Here is a 21,238-nt window from a genome sequence, read left to right on the forward strand (position 1 = left end):
TATGGCTCATATCATAAAAGGCCTTAAATCAGGCCCAGACAAAATGTTTTTGGACCTGACAGTTGGTACAGATGAGTGAACTAAACCCCAATGGAGAATTCTCTAGTCATTTGTTTTTCATGCATAAAGCCTAGGGGATGGGAAGAAAAGCTAGAGGGTCTAGGGATACAGAGGCTCTCCATGAGTTTTGAAAAAGATGGGTCTTTTCCCCTTGATCGTGAAGTCGCCTCTCACCATATGTATATGAAGGAGATTGGTAGGGTGCTGCGGCAAAAAGTGGCTGACCCTAAGGTGTTTGCCCACGCAGGTTGGGATGGGGAAGGCTGGGGAGTGGAGTGCCCTTATCCAATATAAAAAGGTGGGATCAAGAACTAGAAAAGAGTGCTGAATTTCAAGTGAGAGGAGTCAGGTCAAATCTTGGCTTTGTCCTTTGCTAGCTGGGTGACCTTCTCCTCTTTAGGCCTCAGTTCCTACTTTTAAAAATGAAACATTTGGACTATATGATCTCTAAGGTCCTTTTATAGTCTAACATTAAATGATTGGGAATGAGGGAGAAATCCTAGAACATCACAGCTGAAAGGGTTCTTAGAGTTCACTGACTCTACTCTCCTAATTTTAAACACGGTGGAAACTGATACCCAAATAAGGGACATGACTTTTACAGAATCTTTCAATCCCAGAATCTGATAGTTAAGGGGCACCTCACCAGCCACTGAGTCCAATCTACTCAAGGTCACCTGTTCATGTAAAAAGACGGGCAGGTGCCAGGGTGGATAAGAAATTTGTGTTTCCTGGGTATAAGGGACATCTCCAGAGGACCCCATTTTCCACAATGCTTGGGCTGTGCATGAACCCACAGCCTAGTGATGTCACCAGGACAGCTCTGATTGGCAAGGAGCCTCTAGAATAGGGGTGGGGAACTTGCAGCCCAAAGCCACAGGTAGCCCTCTAGGTCCTCAAGTGCAGCCCTTTGATGCACTCGAGGACCTAGAGAGCCACATGTGGCCTCAGAGCCACAGGTTTCCCCATCCCGTCTAGAAAGTGGAAATTTTATAAGGTGGAATTTCAGGGGCCGTGGGGGTGCTGAATGAAAGATGTGGTAAGACAAGAATTACGTTTGCGACAGATAATCAAAGATGATTGTGTGGGATGGCTGTTGTGGTATCCAGCATCTATTTGGAATGTTACAATGACTTGTAGGGCAGAGATAAGGGCTTTCAGCCATTCTTCAGCCTGTCCCAAGGGACTCAGTGACAGACACCTAGAAGTTAATTGTACCACAATCTCAGTGTCTCCCACTTGGACAGTGAATTGCAAATTGAATATGACCTCCCACTATTGACCAAAGATGTAGAGGAAATGACAGGAAATTAGACTGTAAATTTACTGGAGGTGTAGAGGGTTTACATGTGGATGTCAAGAATGTTTTACTTCTTAATTCTTTCCTTTTTATTTTTCTATATTGTATCATGCCCAATAGGCATGCTATTAGATCTGTGTGTCTTTGTTATGTACAGTAACACCTTGGGTGGGGGCTCAAGTCATTGGGCTGTGATTTGGATAGTTATCATCCACCAAATTGAATTTGGAGGAAATTAATAATCATAATAAGATAAAAAATAACAATAAGTGCTTAATAAATGCTTGTTGACTGAATTAAGGGTGTGGTATTATGGAACATTAGAATCAAGGTGGACTTTAGAGATCATTTAGTTCAACTTTCTCATTTGATGTTAGAGGTTAGGTGATTTGTTTAAGGTCATGCAGCACCTAACTGGCTGAGACATGGACTCAAGACTTCAGACTGCAAATCCAGTGCTCGGCTCATGTCATATCCTGAGTTCTATGTCCAGCATCTTGACTAACCTGTTCTTTGTGATCTCAACAGTTTGGAATAGTGTGTGTGTGTGTGTGTGTGTGTGTGTGTGTATGTATGTGTGTGTGTGTGTGTGTGTGTGTGTGTGTGTGTGTGTGTATTGGGGAAGTGAGGCAGGAAGGAGGAGGGGGGGGAATGGTTAAGCCCACACTGGAGAAGGAAGAAGGCAGCTTCTCTCCAATATGTAAGTAGAGAGTGGATCACTAGAGTCTCATTTACTTGGTGGTCTTAGGTGCCTGTGCCAGGTAGGCCTAACTGCTAGTCAGTCAATAGAGAAGCCAAGCAATACTAACAGCATATCTGGGGGAAGGGGTACAGGGAAGACAGTGGAGTACATGCTTCCACACAGCCACATTGACCATATGATTGAGACACCTGGCCACTGTCTCTCTGTGGTTGCCTTTGGTATCTTCCTGGGACTGTCTCACTACTTGGTTACTGATTTGGGCAAATCCATCTACCCTAGGCCAAGGCGTTGTCTCCAATCCATAAGAATAGCCCAAACCAATCAAATCAACTTGAGAGTGAATCATTTTCTAGGGATGCTAGGAGACAAGACCAGAGTCATTGAGATGATTTTCTGGGAATGGTTGTACCTCTCACAGGGATATAATCTTGTGAAACTGACCATGCTTTCCAGACCAACCATCTATCCAGGGGTCAGGGCATGGGGCTTCTTATGATCAAGGCCAAATCTTAATGTAGATACAGTAATAAGTGGGATAATGAGAATTCCAAGGGCTGAGGGTATACCAAGTAGAAGGTGGAGAGAGGAAGTGAGTTTCCTTGTGGGAATATTCTAAATTGTTCAATGGATTAGGAAATATTTATCGCGTATCTATGTATACAAGACACTGTACATTGGAAGGACAGACTCTAGAATCTCAGACATGGTCTTAGACTTGAGCCTAGCCTTGCCAGGGCTCATAGTTTAGTTGAGGGATAAAATAGGCATGTATGAAACAAAAAATGATGGTAAAATATTCTAAAAGTGTCAAAAAAAACCAGGTAAAAGCCAGTGTACACCAGTTGGAGCTTGGAAAAGGGAGAGAGCTATGTGAGCTGTGGTGGTCACAAAGTCGATAGGCTTGATTTGATCTAAGGTCATGAACATAGAGTTAGAGAGAAGTCATCAAGTCCCACTCTCTCATTTAACAGATGGAGACACTGAGGTACAGAGTAATTAAATGTCTTGATCAGGGTTACAGAAAACATCTGAGGCAGGTTTCAAACTGAGGTCATAAATATTCCAAGGTCAACATCCTTAGAATTTAGGTATATCCTAGGTTTTTGAAAAAAGAATTGAAATTCTTGTAGAAGAAGTGAAAGTCTGATTCCTCCTTTGTTGGGGAGGGGGTGGGAAAGAAATCGAAGCCCTTGGTTGAATGGAGCACCTTCTTGCAGATCCAGGGGTAAGGCCTTTGACATATCATGTCATTCCACTTTTCCATGGAGTGGACACAGTCTTCTTGTATCCCATTACCATGGTTCCAGTTGTCTGGTTGTTTCTTGTTCCAAAATCTGGGAAGAAAAATCTTTGTTTATCAAGAAGAAGTGGAAGAATTGGGGTTACTTGTAACTGAATTGAAAGGAAATTGAGCCATCTGATTGATGTTTCTTAGTGGGCCCTGGATTGTGGTGGGGAGGGAGAAAGATGGATGAGAGTATAGGATGATGACCCTATCATGAATGAGGGAATGAATGCCTTACCTATGAGAAACTGCTGTGTTACTCTTTGGGGGTACATATGGAAGGCACTTAATAAACAGTTTTTCTGCTCTCTCTGGCTGTTAGTGCCTCCCCACCCACCAAAGTAACTCATATCTATTTTGAATCTGTTTTATACATACTTACATGTGGGCATATTATTTACCATGTTTGAATGTAAGCTCCATTAGGGTAAGGACTTTTGTTTTGATTTTTGCACTTCCAGTGGAGACTGGTATGAAATCATCATTCAATAAATGCTTACTGATTGATGGATGGATGGATGGAGAAGACCCTGATCTTCCCCTCCTCTTTCCCTCCTCCTCCCCTCCTCCTCTCCTTCTCCTCTCCTCCTCTTTCCCTCCTCCTCCCCTCCTCCTCCACTCCTCCTCCCTTTCCCTTCTCTCCTCTTCTCATACTATTTCAGGTGGTTTTCTCATCAGCTTCCTTGGATTAAATTATCTCTATGCAGATGATTTGCAGATCTCCTTATACTGCTCTAATTTCTCTTCTGACCTCCCACATTCAATTTCCTATTGGACATCTTCAATTGGATATACCATAGACATCTTAAATTTGACACATCCAAAACTATATTCATCCTTCACCAAAATTCTCTTTTCTTCGTAACTTCCCTATTACTGATGAGAGCAATACTATCCTCCCAGTTATTCAGGTTCCCAACCATGGTGACATTCTATACTCCTCACCCTCTTTCCACCCCCACATCCTAACTGTTGTCAGGTACCACCATTTTCTACCCTCACACATCTTTCAGACAACTTCTCTTCTCTCCTTTGACACTGCCCTACACTTGTTCCGTCCCTCATTGCCTAGTGTCTGAATTAGTGAAATAGCTTTCTGGTTGATATTCCAGCCACAAATCTCTCCCCACTCCACTCTCCACTCATATCACCCCTCATACTCCCTTCCCATTGAGTAAACTCCTGTGGCTTCCTAGCCACAGGATCAAATATAAAATCATCTGTTTGCATTCAAAGACCATTGTAACCTACCTCCCCAATTTTCTTACATTTTATAGCTGCTTTCCTTCCCTCCCCCCAGCCCTCACTTTGTGATCCTTGCTGATCCTCAAGCAAGACATTGCAACTCTCAACTGTAAGCATTTTCAGTAGCAATCTCCCATGCCTGAAAGGCTTTCCTCCTCATCTCCACCTCTTCGCTACCCTGACTTCCTTCAGCAAGAAGCCTTTCCTAGTATTCCTTAATTTTAGTGCCCTCTTTCTGTTAATCATCTCCAATTTATCATGTCTTTAGCTTGTTTGTACATAGCTGTTTGCATGTTGCCTCTACTACTTTGAGCGCAGGGACTACCTTTGGCTTTCTTCATCTCCCTGGTGTATGGGGTGGATAATTGTGAAGACTTCACAGGGTATGTCTAATGGAGAAGTTTTGGGATTTGGCCTTGTAATTTTGGGAAGGCATGCCCTTCCCCATCTCTCTCAGATGTTAGAAGATAATGAACTTCCTGTGAGCTATTTGTTCTCTGCTCTGGGAAGGGTCTCTCCTTCCCCCATCCCATTTCTCCTCCTAGACTTTCAGATGCCACCCTGGCAGTTGAGTTCTGATAGGGAAAAACCTGGACGAACAGGATCAATCTTGGTCCTCTGTGTAGTTTTCGTGCCTAGACTGTAAGCCCACCCACCCCAGCCAATGGTGAGAAGGGATAGAGGTGGGTGGGAATCTTTTTCATTAAGAGTATAAATTAAGGCAGGTTCCCTTTTACCTTGCCTTCTCCCTTATGGAGGTGTGCCCAAGTCTTGCAAGGTTTGTAGAATAAATTTACTTTGTTTCTCTTAAAGATGTCTCTCCTATTATTTTAAAATTCTGTCCCATACACTGGTACTTAACACAGTGGCTGCCACATAGTAGATTCTTAATAAACGTGACTGAGTGATAGTATCACTCACATTTTTGTAACACCTGAAGGTCTACAAAATGCCCTTTTCTCATTAACCTAGTGATGTGGAAGTAGAGATGTAATGGGGGTAATAAGAGGACTTTTTGAATCTGCTGAACTGGGATGCTTCCCATGGAGCAGAGGCTATACTCTGGCTCCAAGGGGTTGAGCCCTGTGGGTGCTTGGCACATCACTATAGGAAACTCCAATCTCTTTATCACTCCCTGGGGGGGAAAGGAAGGCAGGTGGGAGTTGTGTCAAAGAGGGTTGGTGCCCAAGCAGGAAGAGCTGCCCACTTGGTAAACTTAAAAAAGAGAAATCTTTTCTACTCTTGCCCTCCCTTCCTCTCTTTTGAATTCAGGGCTTGGGACTCTGGCAGCTCTTCCTTGAGTTTCCTGGTGGGGAAGGGGAAGGATTTCTTTCCTCTCCTCCTTAGTAGCAACTATGGTGGCTGCTCTTCCATGGCAGTGAGGACATGTGTTTGCCTAAGTGATTCTGAGGCTGGATCTCAAGTCTTTAGGCAGGATATGGCTCCTCTGACAGGGGATGATCATCTCCTCCAAGAAACACTGGTTAATGCTCATCAGCACCGGGAACTCCTGACTGCATGGGGTCATAAGATTTTGCCAATACTAGAAACCTCCATCTCAGAATTGCCGTGCAGTCTTTTTTGTTCAGGGAAAGAAATTCAAAGCAGAAAAGCAAGGACTGAAAATCTGGTCTCAGACTCACCTGAGCAAGTTTATATCCTCCCTACCATAGGCATATAGCTACCATAATTACTGCCAAGGAGAGGGAAATCCTTCCTACTCCTACAAGAAAAGATGCCAAAGTCCCAAGGAATCCCAAGCCACACATTCAAAAGGGAAGAAGAGACAGTGAGAATGGAAATTGTTTCTCCTTTTACTCTTTACTGAGAGGGCTGGATATTACTACTGCTGGAGCCATGTCTCTAAGCCACATCTTCAAGCTATGGCTTGGACATAGAGCTGACCAGAAAGGTCAACATACAGGCTTAGTTTCACAGGAAGTATCTAAATCTGAAAGATTAACAGGGTGTATTGGCAACCAAAAATGGGCTCCTTAGCACTTAGTCAACAAGTGGCCTTGACTAGTTTGGCTTTTTCCCCTGAACTGAATACTGTTTGTATGTTGGACTGGAGTAAGCTTGTCGGCCCCTTCACCTTGCTTCCCTTGCTTAAGCTGATGGAAAGAACCTGTGCTTTCCCGGTCAACCCCTTCACCTTGCTTAAGCAGATTGAAAGAACCTGTGCTTTCCCCAGCGTACCTTACACCCCCGCAAAAGCCGGATGGTTAAAAGCAGCTCCTGTTGGAGCCAGAGGCTGCTATAGCTATAGCCACAGCCGAAGCAGGAGCTGCCAGTAGCAGAGCTGACCTACGGGAGGAAGCTGAACAAAGACTTCAGGCCAGTGGGTAATCTTTTTACCATAGAGGGGGAAGCATGATTTTGCTTTATGCAATCATGCTTCTCTGTAGCCTCCTGGTTACTCTTTCAAGGCGTACTTATTGGGCCTGGAAGCTTTTGATCAATATATCGAAATGGGGTTGCTGGTTCATGGGTTGGTTACTGTGGAGCCTAAATATATGTTTTGATTCTTCTGCCTTCTACTTTGAGAGTTTCTTATATCCGGCGGTTCCGAACCTTTCAGACATGTTTATGATCCTCTTTGAGATTATAAACTCTGCCCTCCTATTACATTTGGCGACGAGGATGGGATCGCTAGGTATAAGATCTCTATTTAGAAGCAGAACAATTCCAGAGGAAGAGATGAATATCCCAGGATGGGAGGATCCATTTTATTCCTCCCTAGCAAAAGAATTGGCTAAAAAAGCTGGACCCTGTGAAAACTGGGAACCAAGGCTACGGAGAGGAGATCCTAGGGATTTGGAAAAGTGTTTACGAGAAGTTGGGATTCAGTCAGGGGCATCACTATCTAGGCAAAGCTGGATAGTGTTATCAGCCTACCGGCTAGTATATGAAAGATTGAGATTAAGTGAAAGACATGGGGGCACTCCTACCCCACAGGAAGAAGGGGAATCTCAGATAGCAGGAGACCAAACTGACTCAAATGAGAACTTTTCTATTAATGTGGCTAAGAGCAACAGGAGACCAAAAAAGCCCAGAGTGCATTTCAACCCAGCCCAGAAAGAGCCTGACTGCCTGCTTCGTCCTAGCCATGGTGGCAGAGGAAGTGAGTGGGGGGAGAATGAGACAATGTTAGGGGCTGAGGCACAAAACACTACTGGGGTTCAGGATGTGCCTCACACAGAGAATAGGAGATGGTTAAATGATCAGACAAGGGCTCGACCCATACAAAGGAGGAAGACAGAAACCCGAGGTGAAGATTCATTTACAAGGGAAATTCAGGAAGATTTCTCACCGCAAGAGGTCACAGATATTTTGAGTAGATTCAGCCAAAGAATAGGAGAACCATTGATATCTTGGATGGTAAGACTCAGTGATCAAGGTGCCAGTGGAATATCAGTAGATAGGACAGACTGTATGAGATTCATAGGTATCAGCCATGATCCTCTAGTTCAACAAGCTTTTAGGGAACATCATCAGCAAGGAGATGGTGATAGCAGGACTACTCTGTTGGCATTAGCCGCTGTGGGATGCAATAAGAGATATGCTACTGATTCTATGTGGCCCACTGAGCACAGACCCTGGTATTCACTTAGAGATTGTATCATGAGACTAAAGGAGGAGGTAATGAAGACTGCCATTATGATAGGAACTGCAGACAAATATTACAATGATCCAATGGGACTGCCTCATAGGAATTTAATAATTAGGACAGCTCCCCCTGCTTATAAACAACTAATTTTGAATTTATTACTTGGAGAAGTAGGGAGCCGTCTTACAACAGTGATAAATAAGATTTTACAGTTACATGACTTAGGTGACTGGGGAAGGGATAGATCTCCTCGAGAGAGAAGGGTGAATAACCAGCAAACTTGGCGCCAAAGGAGAGTACCAAGGAAAGAAATGTTTACTGCTCTATTGAGAGCAGGGGTAGGTTTTGAAATGATAGATGGAATTCCAACCAATGAATTATACAGAATGTATAGAGGACTTGATAACACGAGAAATAGGGAAATAAGAACTGCTCCTGCAAGCCCACAAGCCACTCAGACTGAAGGTGACCTTGTGTGATTAACGGATGAAAACTTGTACATCTGGGGAAAGGCTGGGAGGACAATCCTAGTCTCTATCTAGGATGGGATCCTCTTAGTTTAATTTTCCCATTGTGTTTCCTTGTACATCTGGGGAAAGGCTGAGAGGACAATCTTAGTCTCTATCTAGGGTGGGATCCTCTTGGCTTCCTCATTATGTTCCTCTTGAAAAGAAACATTTCCCACCTGAGTTTGGCTCTGATGTTGGATCTTTGCATAACTGAAATCTTAACCAAACTTGAGATGATTTTATTTGAAGAATAATAGTCCATACTTGTCTACTCTTTTTGTCCTTTGTTTTGGCTAACGTTGTTGCTAGTTTTGTTTCCTTTAGGCTTAAGCACCCTGCACTTTCTGGTGACTGCCTAAGCACATAGCATTCTTGGAATTCCTGCCAGCTTGTTAAAGAACTGACCTCTGGAATGGGACTTTTTGGGGACAGGGCCATCTCTACATCCAATTTCAGCAAGAAGAAGCTATGGAAAATGAGACCTTCACCCCTTACCCCAAGATTTTGAGCCCCAATCGTTCAAGGGGGGTGGGAATGATGAGAGTGTTCTGTTTACTTATTTTGTGTTATCCTTGCTGTGTTGTTTTATTGTTATGATATTATTGATCCTATGTAATGGATACAAGGATCTAGGGGTGGACATTTGAATTATTAATAATTATTTTTGGGATGATTGATTGAAGAGATTATCTTGCTGGGACCTAGGGGTGGATCACATTTGAATCGTAAACCAATATTTAGGAATGTCACCAAATGATATGTTTTGCTTTATAATGAATGATATGTTTTAGTTTCCTTTGTAATTGGATCACAATGTATGTTCTAGGATACATGGCTGATTAGATTATGTATCCTATAACAAGGGGTGGAGTGTATTGGCAACCAAAAATGGGCTCCTTAGCACTTAGTCAACAAGTGGCCTTGACTAGTTTGGCTTTTTCCCCTGAACTGAATACTGTTTGTATGTTGGACTGGAGTAAGCTTGTCGGCCCCTTCACCTTGCTTCCCTTGCTTAAGCTGATGGAAAGAACCTGTGCTTTCCCGGTCAACCCCTTCACCTTGCTTAAGCAGATTGAAAGAACCTGTGCTTTCCCCAGCGTACCTTACACCCCCGCAAAAGCCGGATGGTTAAAAGCAGCTCCTGTTGGAGCCAGAGGCTGCTATAGCTATAGCCACAGCCGAAGCAGGAGCTGCCAGTAGCAGAGCTGACCTACGGGAGGAAGCTGAACAAAGACTTCAGGCCAGTGGGTAATCTTTTTACCATAGAGGGGGAAGCATGATTTTGCTTTATGCAATCATGCTTCTCTGTAGCCTCCTGGTTACTCTTTCAAGGCGTACTTATTGGGCCTGGAAGCTTTTGATCAATATATCGAAATGGGGTTGCTGGTTCATGGGTTGGTTACTGTGGAGCCTAAATATATGTTTTGATTCTTCTGCCTTCTACTTTGAGAGTTTCTTATATCCGGCGGTTCCGAACCTTTCAGACATGTTTATGATCCTCTTTGAGATTATAAACTCTGCCCTCCTATTACACAGGGCTCTCCTGATGCCCCCCATCACTGAGAGGTTGTTGCTCCTCCCCCATCGCACTATCTTATGGATGAATAAACACACTCAGAGACATAAATTGATGTGTTGAAAGTCACACCACTGGAACAACTTGAACCCAGATATCCAGAGTCCGTGTCCAGATCATATGGTCCTAGTAAGATCTCAGTGACAGCCAGTTGCTCAGATGGAGTGAGACCAAGCAGGAAGGTTCCTAGACTTTCTCTGAACTCCAGAAATTAAACCTTGTCCTAACCTCCTTTACTACTTAGAGATACATATACACAAGTGCTCACATGTGCACACACACACAAGTGTCATGGATCCCCCCTCATGAATTATCTGGCCTTGGTCTACCTAGAACAAACACACACATGATGGTCTCCATGCGGCTGTGCAGACACCTTGTACTCACCCTTTACTCTTGACACTGTTAAAAGGAGTCCCATCTACCCAGCGCCAGACGCCTTCAGTTCCTTTATCTGTCAGGCCTATCCAGTGATAAACTCCATTTGTTGCCTTTCCCAGAAACTCCTACAGGGAGGAATTAAAGTTTAAGACTGTAATGACTAACCTCACACCCAACATAATTATTCTGTATTTACTCCGAGAGAGAGAGAGAGAGAGAGAGAGAGAGAGAGAGAGAGAGAGAGAGAGAGAGAGGGAGAGAGAGAGGGGCGGGGAGGTAGGGAGGCGGGGGGGGGGGGGGGAGAGAGAGAAAGAGAGGGCGGGGAGAGAATTGTATATATTTATTTCCCTCCATAAAATATAAATTCATTGAGGAGGGACTGGTTTATTTTTGTATCTCCGGCACATAACATGGTCTCTAGAGCATGATAAATGCTTTTTGTAGGAATAAAATGTTTGTGTGTGTGTGTGTGTGTGTGTGTGTGTGTGTGTGTGTGTGTGTAGGGAGTGGGAGGGTAGGTTGAAGCACTTGTATACCTATGTCTGTGAAGGAATATGAGAGGGTGTATCTGTGGCTGGGTCTGCACGGCTATGTATATGTATACGTATATGTGTGATTTCCTATTCCCTGACTGAAAGGCCTAAAGACTGGGGAAAAAGATGACTGGTATGTCCCTCTTGATACCCTAGACCTAAGAAACAGAGGGTCCCATTTCCTTACCCACTGGACACTCAGCTCCTTCTCTTACCAGCCCTTGTCTGGTTTTGTCCTAAGCCAGAGTTCAGAGTACCCTCTTAAAGGGTCCAGCATTTGCTATTTCAGGGTGAATCAATTCCTCTTGGAGAACTTGACTGTCCCAGGATACATTTGTCCTTTGTCTCCATCCCCCATCCCTCCTATTCTCTCACTTCTAGGAATGAAGTCTTTTCAAGGAATCACAGAATGTCAGAGAGAGAAAGGACCTTAGAGCAGAAGATGTGAGGGCTCACAGGGGTCTTAGAAATAATCCAGTAAAATTATGAACTTTTAGAGTTGAGCAAACTTAGATCGCGTTTCAGGGCACTGACCTGTTCTTCTTCTGAGGTCACTGAGGCCAGGTGAGAGTCGTGGGACACACAGAACTCTTCAGCCTCATCCCAAGACTTCTTGGTGATTGAAAAGTAGTATGCCTTCCCCTTGTAGAAGCGCCAGCCTTGGATGATGAGCTGAAGAAGGTGCTCTATGGTAGGAGAGAGGAGGGAATAGAACAAATGCAGGGTTTCTGAGGGTGAATGCCAAGGAGGTGATCTTTCCATCCTTCCTAGATTCTTGACTTCCAAACCTCTCCCGTTGTTTCATCCTGGAATTTCTCTCAACATCTGGGCCCTCCTCGCCTTGGATCATATACCCATCTATTGCCTTCTCAGCCTGACATAGTCCTCTGTAAAGCCCACCCCTTTCTCCGGTCAGTGAGGGCCTCCTGGGGCACATATAGTAGGCAAAGGACTGTCTCTAGAGATTTTCTCTTCTCTTCTCACTCTGACTTGGTAAGACTTTGCTCCGAGCCCCTTCTGAACTGCCTTCCCTTGGCTTACTTACCTTTCACCATTTGTTGTTGTTGGGTGACTGTCTCCAGCTGGCTTTTAAACTTTTGGATTTCATCATTTAGAGCGTTGACAACAGCCAATCTTTGCTTTACCTTCTGTATCTCTTCATTGGCTTTATTCAAGTCACTTCTTAAGCCTGGAATCTGGCTTGCTCTTTGTAAAGCTGACTTTAATCTCTGGATCTCATCATCGGCTTTTGCCAATTCTTTGGTTAATGTCTGGGTCTGAGATGTTAAGGCATCGGTATTCTTCAGACTTTCTTTCAGCATCTGGATCTCTTTGTTAGCTCTTTCCAAATGACTTTTCAGTTGCTGGACCTCTGATTTCAAGGTATCGATAGATCCCAAATCTCCTTTTAACATCTGGATCTGAACACTGACACTATTTAGGCTGCTATTTGCTACCTGTGCCTGAATATTGGCATTTCCTAGACCCATTTTTAAGATCTGGACCTCAGCATTGGTCTTTTCCAAATGTTCTCTTAACACCTGTATCTCAGCTTTGGTGTTTTCCAAATTGTTTCTTAACTTCTGGTCTTGGGCATGAAGAGCATTAGCATTTTCCAAAATCTTTTTCAGTCTTTGCAACTCAGCGTGGTTTTTTTCCAAATTGCCTTGTAACATTTGGACCTGGGAAATTAAGGTGCTGTTTCCTTTCAAATTAGTTTTTAATATCTGGATCTCAGCATTGGAAAGTTCTAGACCACTCTGTAACATCTGAGTCAGGGAATATAAAGCACTTGCATTTTCTAGATCTCTCTTTAAAGTCTTTATCTCTCCACTGACCTTTTCTAGATCATGGTTTAGCTTCTGGGACTGGGATTTTAAGGTATCAATATTCTTTAGACTTGTTTTCATCATCTGGATCTCAGCAGTTGCATTTCCCAAATGACCATCTAGCCTTTGAGTCTGTGAATTTAAGGCACTGACTTTCTCTGTCTCTTTTCTTAACATCTGGATCTGAGTACTGATGCTCATCAAGCTTTCGTATGTTACCCGTGTTTGAGTGCTGGTGCTTTTCAGGGCTTCTTTTAACATCTGGATCTCAATACTGGCATTGTGCAAACTGCATCTTGAAACAAGGGTCTGGGGATTTAAGACACTTGCATTTTCCAGGTCATTTTTAAACATCGGGAATTGAGCATTCAAAGCGCTAATATTCTTAGAACCAAGCTTGGAAATTGGACTGAATAGTTGGAAATCTGGATAGGACAAGATTATAAGGTTAGCTAAGGGGCCTATCTAGAAAGAATTAGGATTATCTGAGAGATCTGAACCCTGTACCTCCCCCCCACCAACTCTGTTGGTGTGTGCGCGCGCGCAGGCGTGTACATGTGCGTGTGCGTGTGTGTGTGTGTGTGTGTGTGTGTGTGTGTGTGTGTGTGTGTGTGTGTTGGACAACCTGGCAAGAGTCTAGTCTGATGCACTTGGCCCTGGCTAAGGAGCCACCACTGCCACCTTGTGGCAGCATATTCAACTTCAGGACTGACTCAAAAATAGCTTCATAAATCCTGGGGTTGGAAATGTACTATGGTGATGAATAGGTGCCCAGGTCAGGTAGGTGAATGACCCTGGGCATTTGGGTTGGCTTAGGGCTACTTAGCAGATAGTTCAGCCTCTATAGTCTTGTCACAGTCCCTTCTTTTCCCTGGGTCATTAGGCTAATATTATGGTCACCTACATCCAATAACCTAACTCTAGTAAGGGAGGAAGAAGAAAAAGGAAAGGAAGATATTTTCTCTGCTCCTTTGCCTGGTCCCTTTCAGCTCTGGCTATTTGGGTCAGTGTTAATATTGGCAAAGGCAGAGGGTTAGGACAGATCATCTTTGAAGGCTCATGATTATAGACATAGAGCTGGAAGAGACCTTAGAAGCCATTGAATCCAACCTTCTCTTTTTACAGAGGAAGAAACTGAGGCACAGAGGTTCAGTGAATTCCATTATTTTTATGTAAGGGTATGGAGGAACAGGGAATTCAGGGCTGCTGACTGCCTCCTTTCTATCCTTATTGGCATAGCCACTTATCTGGTTTAGAGAATGGCTACTGGGTGTCATTTTCACTCATCCTTTTGCCATGGATCCCCTATGGTGTGAGACTCTTCAAGGACCACTATTTCTGCAAATCTGTAAAATTCCACATATTCTGCAAAACCATATTCTTAGGCTATTATTCTGGCTGTTCTAAGAATTGTAGGGTAGGGAGAAGCAGCTGTTCTAACCCTAACAAGGATTAGAGAGGGGAGAGCAAGAAAGATTTCTTCCATTAGAAAGAGTTAACATTTACACAGCACTTTCCATGTATTATTTCATTTGAACTTCACAACAATACTGCGAAGGAGGTGCTATTATTATCCCCACTTCACATATGAGGAAACCAAGGCACAGAGAAGTTAGGGCACCTGACTAAGACCACACAACTAGTAAGTGTGTGAGTTAGTATTTGAAATTAGGCATCAACCCAAGTACTGAGTGCCCTGGGATACTCCAAGCCTTAGGGGAAATGGGGAAAGCATTTGTGTTGAGGCTACAGGTGGTTCCCCTTGGGAAGCATAGATCCTTCAGAGCTCGACTTGTCGCTCTTCGTGAAGGTAGAAGGGGAGGTAAGGAGGAAGGGTTCTCTCAGGCTGGGAGGAGCCTAGACAAGACCAAATCTGAGAAGGGGGTAGGATGTTCACAGGAGAGAGGGAAAGGGGGGGTCATTGTTTCTGTCCAGTCATTTCAGTTATGGACAACTCGATGACTCCATTTGGGGTTTTTCTTGTCAAAGATACTGGACTGGTTTGCCATTTCCTTCTCCTGCTCATTTTACAGATGAGGAAACTGAGGCAAAGAAAGTCTAGTGACTTGCCCAGGGTCACATAGCTAGTAAATATCTGAGGCCAGGTTTGAACTCAGGAAGATGAGTTTTCCTGACTCCAGGCCTGGCACTGTGCCACCTAGATGGCTAAGGGAGGGTCAGCAGGGCCGAAAGTCCAAAGCTCCTGGAAACTTACACACAACAATCGTAGCCACCAGCACTATGATCAGACAGACAAGGATAACTGAAAACACCCTTGATGTCCTGAGGACTGAGGTTTCCTTGGTCTTGGAGTACCAACCTGGAGAAAGAGAGTGCAGTGTCTTAGAAAAGCATTTGTTCTATGACCTTGGACAGTTCCCCAGTCCTTAATTTCTTCACCTCTGAAATGGAGATAAGATCACCTTCCCTGCTTCCTTCTCCATTGAGGTTGTAGGAAAGTAAATCATTCTTGAAAAAGATACAAGCCCCAACTGTGAAGTATTCCTCTGATGGTCAGCCCTGGAATTTGATACTCATAACAGCTCTGTCAAGGAAACACTATAGGTCATCACTGATTTTATAGATGAAGGAACTGAGGTTTGGAGAGGCTCAATAAATAGTTTGCCCAGTCACCCAGCAAGTTTGTGTTGGAGTCAGAAAGCGAATGGAGACCTCCTTGGCTCCAAGGCTAATACATTAGTTACTACACCACACTGCTTCTCGTTTATAAAATTTAAAAGAAAAACGCATCATACATTTAGAGTTGTAAGGATCAATCAAGAAACATTTATTGAGGACCTATTGTGTGCCAAGCAATGTGCTAAATACTGGGAATATAAAAGAGGCTAAAGCCAGTAAAGCTCAGAATCCCAGTGGGAAAGACAACATACAAACATGTACAAGCAAGCTATGGACAGGATAATTAAGACATAATCAGCAGAGGAAAGGCTATGAGATTAATGGGGATTGGAAAAGGTTTCTTGTAGAAAGTGGGACTTTAGCTGGGACTTGTAAGAAGCCAGAGAAGCTGGGAGGCAGAGATGAGCAGGGAGAGCATTCTGAGCACGGGGGCAGCCAGAGAGAATGCACAGAGTCAGGAGATGAAGCTGAGGAATAGCCAAGAGGCCAGTGTCACTGGTTCACAGAGGACCTAAAGAGGAATAAAGGGTAAGACCTTTGTAAGGATGTGGGGGATTGGTGAGGATTAAGAAAGGCTTTGAATCCTAACCAGAGGATTTTGTATTTGGTCCTGGAGGCAATAGGGAGCCCCCAGAGTTTGTTGAGTAGGGGATTGATATGGATAGACCTGAGCTTTAGGAAAAGCACTTTGGTGGCTGAATGCAAAATGGACTAGAGCAGAGAGAGACTAGTGGCAAGCAGACCCACCAACAGGTCATTGAAGTTATCCAGGCATGAGGTGATGAGGGTCTCTACCAGGGTGGGGCAGTGCCAGAGGAGAAAAGGAGGCATATTCAAGAGATATTGCAAGGGTAGATGCAACAAGACTTACAAATGATTGGAAGTGGAGGGTAAGAGACAGCTATTGTTATCCCCATTTTCCACATGACAAAACTGAGGAAGAGTTCATGATAATACCTAGATTGTAAGCCTGAGGAAGTGGGGGAATGGCCATGCCCTTGATAATAATAGGGAAGTTGGGAAAAGGGGATGGTTTGGGTGGAAGGATAATGAGTTCAGTTTTGGTCATGTTGAGTTGTTGTCCACAGGACATCTCGTTCAAGACATCTGAAAGGCAGTTGGAGGTGAGAGACTGAAGGTCAACAGGGAGGTTAGGGTTGGCTAAGCAGATGTGAAAATCATTAACATAAAGATGATAATTGAATTCATGGGAGCTGATGAGATGACTGAGTGTAGTAATATCAAGGGAGAAGCGATTGATCACTTGGGACAGAATCCTGTGGGATGCTCACAGCTACTGAGTGTGAACTGGATGAAAGCTCAGCAAAGGAGACTGAGAAGGAGTGGCCAGATAGGTGAGAGGAGGATCAGGAGAGAGCAGTTTCCTCTACCTTATAGAGTAGTATATTGACAGGTGATGGTAAAATCAAGAGCATGGCAGTAAGCACAATAATTATCATATTATACAGTATATTAATATATATATATACATATACAATATATTAATATTATAATATATTATTTAAATAGCCCCTTAAGGTTTGTAAAACACTTTATAAATATTATCTTATTTTGTCCTCATAAAAACCCTGAAGGATAGGTGCTATTATTATCCCCACTTTACACATAGGAGACCTGAGGCACAAAAGGCTTAAGAGATTTGTCCAGGGTCACACAGCCAGTAAGTGCCTGAGGTTGGATTTGAACTCAGGCCTTCTTGACTCCAAGTCTTAACAGTCTATCCACTGTACTACCTAGCTGCCTCTGACCCTCTCTGTATGTAGCTGAGGTGGGGCGGAGGAGGAGTCATGAGAAATGAGAATGGGGAGACTGGGGGGTGTGAGGCAGTATTATTATGTATGTGGAAGGCCCCCAGTGTGAGGATAGGAGTTGGGGAGGAGACAAAGACCTCAGAGATCACTTAGTCCAGGGTTTTTAAATTTGGGATCCATGGGGGATCCGTGAGCTTGAATGGGAAAAATGTCTCTTCATTTTCACCAAACTCTAACTCGAGTGTGGCATTTCTTTTAATTATGAATGTAGAGAAAAAGATTCTGAGAAGGAATTCCCTGGCTTTACCAGCTTGCCAAAAGGGTCTCTGACACAAAGTAAGTTGAGTTCAGTCCATTTCTTTTACAGAAAAGGGAACTGAAATTCAAAATGAACAGACTCACCCAAAGTCACATAGATAGGAAAAGTGGCAAAGCCAAGATTTGACCTCAAGTCTTTCGACTCATCAGTCATTGCTCTTTTCTATTTTGGGATGTCCTGTGTAGGCAAAGAGGACCCACGTGGAAGAGTGTGACTCCAACGAGGAGGGACTGAATGTCTTTGGTGGGTAGCATGGGAAATGAAGCAACCAGGGGAGAAGAGAAGGAATAGAAAGCAAAGACCCAGAGACCTCTCCTTCCTCCTCCCACTCCCCATTGTGCTTGAGAGAAAAGGAGGACATGAAAGAGGGTGGAGTGGAGGGAGACTGGGAACCCAAGAGGCGGAGAGGCTTTCTCAGAGATCGAGAATGACAGTCAGTGAACAAGCACAGGCTGTGTGCCCATCAGTCTACAAGCATTTATTAAGTGCCTTCTATGCATTGGGCACAGAGCTAAGTACTGAGGAAACAAAGGAAAGCAAAGACAACCCCTGAATTCAGGGAGGTCACTATTGAGACAAGGGGGGAAAAGGTTGGGCTGGGGAAGGGATTAGGGAGGGGTGTCTGTGTGTGTGTGTCTGTCTGTGAGTCTTTGTGTGTGTCTGTGTGCATCTGTGTGTGTCTCTGTGTGTCAGTGTCTCTCTGTCTGTGTATGTGCATCTATGTGTGTCTGTGTGCATCTGTGTGTGTGTCTCTGTGTGTCAGTGTCTCTGTGTGTCTGTATGTGTGTCTCTGTGTGTCTGTGTGTGAGTGTGTGTGCATCTATGTGTGTGTCTCTGTGTGTGTCTCTGTGTGTCAGTGTGTATCTGTGTGTGTCTGTGTGTGTTCTCCTGAACATGAATTAGGAGACAGCCTGGTATGTGGGAAGAGCCTTGTCTCTGGAGTCAGGGGCCGTAGGTTGGAATACCAGCCCTTCCCCTTATTAACTGTATGACTTGACAAATTACTTCACCTCTGTGGGTCTCCGTTCCCTCGCTGGATTCGAACTAAATCAGGTTCTTAACCATTTTTTGTGCATGTCTTGGACTCCCTTGGTAGTCAGTCTGGTGAAGCCCATGGATGAGCCCCTTATCAGAAGAATGTTTGTAAATGCAGAAAACAAAATACATGACAGTTTTCCCTTCCACATCACTACTTTCCCCATTATGGTTTCGTATACTTCAGGTCGGCATAAAAAAATTAAATGGGAATTTGGTGGGGAGTTGTGGAAGCCACAGACAATACACAAAGCCTGAAGACAACATAGAAAAAGTTTGGAAACTCAGAAATGCATAAATATATGCATAGTATTGGATAATATCAAGACATTTCATCTTTTAATACCATACTAATTTAGACTCCTTCTCCGGTACAAAGGGAGGCACAAAACATTTTATGTGGATTTTTCAAATTGCAGGGATGCGGCACCACCAATACCAGCGACTTGGCAAGCCTAACTATACTGAAATGCCGTTATCTAAGGATTAGAGAAGCAGTTCCCAGACCACTGATCACTACATAGATTTCAAGGACCTTTCTAGCTCAAAGTCTGTGATCCCATAAAACAGACTCCCCAGGGATGCAAAGAAACAAAGGCCTGGGCAGGACAGATTTGGGAGCTTTCTGAAAGCCTGAGTATGGATCAGGGACTAGAGTATCTATGTGTAATGTTGACTGCCGCTGATGCTTGTCTTAGACTGAGAAGGAAAATGGGGCTGGGGTTGCGTTTAGGGGGCAGGGTATATAAAAAGACCAGGGCCAGTTTCAGTGTAGAAAACCAGAGCTAAAAGAAACCTCAAGAAATCACTTGGTCTAGCCCCTTGTCCTCAGGAGGATTATTCTCTGTTTTACCTAGAATCAGTTTGTTTGTTTCCTGAGAGAGGCAGCTAGATGGTTTAGTGGCTAAAGCACTGGCCCTGGAGACAAGAAGAACTGAGTTCAAATCTGGCCAAAGATACTTATTAGCTGTGTAAGCCTGGTTAAGTTACTTAATCTCTCCCTGCTTCAGTTTCCCCAATTTTAAAATGGAGATAATGAGTGCTAAATTTGTTCCCTTTACCTCACAGGGCTGTTGTGAAGAGCAAATGAGACAGTATTTATAAAGCACTTAACATGGAGGTTGGCATATAGTAGGGCCTTAATAAATGTTTGTTCCCTTTCCCTTTATAATCTTACATATTTTATGAATTTCAAAATATTATTTTCTGAACAAGAGTCCCTTAAACTTCTGAAAAGGGATCACACGAGATTGTCCATGAGATCCAGGACAAGCTAAGACCCCTGATCTCAACTCTCTGGGAAAGATGTTATTCAAGGTGTTGTATAAGATGTGCTCTATGTGATGTTATAAAAGTCAGGCATGGGTTTGCCAGTCTTGGGCTTAGTGACAATTCATAGGAGCACAGATTTAGAGCTGAAAGAGACAATGGGAGCCAACTTCCTCTTTTTACAGGTGAGGGAACTGAGTCTCAGAGAGATGAAAAGATTTACTAGTTAGCAAGTGTTGGTGGTGGCATCTGAGTCTTCTAGACTCTCAATCCCTCACCCTAGCCACTAAGTTACCCTGCCTCTGAGTAAAAAACAAATTAAAATTCCACTCTCCAGACCTTTGCCCTCATGCCTTAGCTACCTTCTCACCCTGGAAGATCTCTTTCCCCTGTCTCTCCCACCCCCAAGTGAGGGCCTCCCTCCCCTCATTGGTAAGTTTCCCTGAGGAAATAGCCAGGCTAGCCAGCCCTCATTCCTCTCCTGACTCTGTTCCTCAGGCACTAGAACTTGCTAAAATGCCTCCCAATGAGGGAACCTCCTCCTCACCTTTAAGATCTTTTTTAGGCATTGTCTTCTCCATCAGAATGTAAGCTCTTTAAGGATAGAATCTGTATCCCAAGTGTATTCCCAGTGCTTGGCATTGTGCCTGGCACATAGTAAGCACCCCATCTGACCTACTCATCCCCTGTCCCTGCCTGGACTGCCCAGGGCCCAGGGCCAGGAATGGTGAGATAAGTCCAGGAGAGGATCCCAAAGGAAGGGAAGCAGAGGGAGGGGGCTACAGGGGGCTCACCTTGAGGCTTCAGCATGACGTGTTGGTGAGTTGCACTGAAGTGAGCGCTTAGGCTGGCTGGCTCTCTTTCCTCCACCATGGGCTGGTCCCCCATCTCTGGCCTATGAGCCAGACCCAATGCCTGTCTCTGGTTAGTCTGTTCAAGAGATTTTTGTCCAGAAAGAATAATGAGAAGTAAAACTGACTTAAGTCCATTGCTTTTATAGGCTGATGACCTGGTCCCCGTCCCAACTTACCCCTAAGCCCACAGTCTTTTTGACTCAGCAGAACTGTGGTCAGCAGCCATTGGGTGGGGCTCACCTCCAAACTTGGGGGGGCTCAACAGAACCGTTCCTCTCTTGCCTCAAAACTCTGCTTAGGGTCTAACTCAAGGAGTCT

The 21,238-nt window shown here is 44.1% G+C and overlaps 1 protein-coding gene across 1 annotated transcript; it reads right to left on the minus strand.

The window, feature by feature from the left end:
• Window positions 1-2,767: 2,767 nt before the first annotated feature.
• On the minus strand, window positions 2,768-21,014 carry CLEC4F (C-type lectin domain family 4 member F). The gene is made up of 6 exons (XM_036752806.1): window positions 20,861-21,014; window positions 15,247-15,351; window positions 12,248-13,456; window positions 11,737-11,888; window positions 10,676-10,794; window positions 2,768-3,397 (listed from the first exon to the last, which is right to left on the minus strand). The coding sequence occupies exons 1-6, from the start codon at window positions 20,952-20,954 to the stop codon at window positions 3,148-3,150; spliced, it is 1,929 nt and encodes a 642-aa protein (XP_036608701.1). The 5' UTR covers window positions 20,955-21,014; the 3' UTR covers window positions 2,768-3,147.
• Between the last annotated feature and the right edge of the window lie 224 nt (window positions 21,015-21,238).

This window comes from Trichosurus vulpecula, chromosome 3 (assembly GCF_011100635.1).
Source record: "Trichosurus vulpecula isolate mTriVul1 chromosome 3, mTriVul1.pri, whole genome shotgun sequence".
Taxonomy (NCBI): Eukaryota; Metazoa; Chordata; class Mammalia; order Diprotodontia; family Phalangeridae; genus Trichosurus; species Trichosurus vulpecula.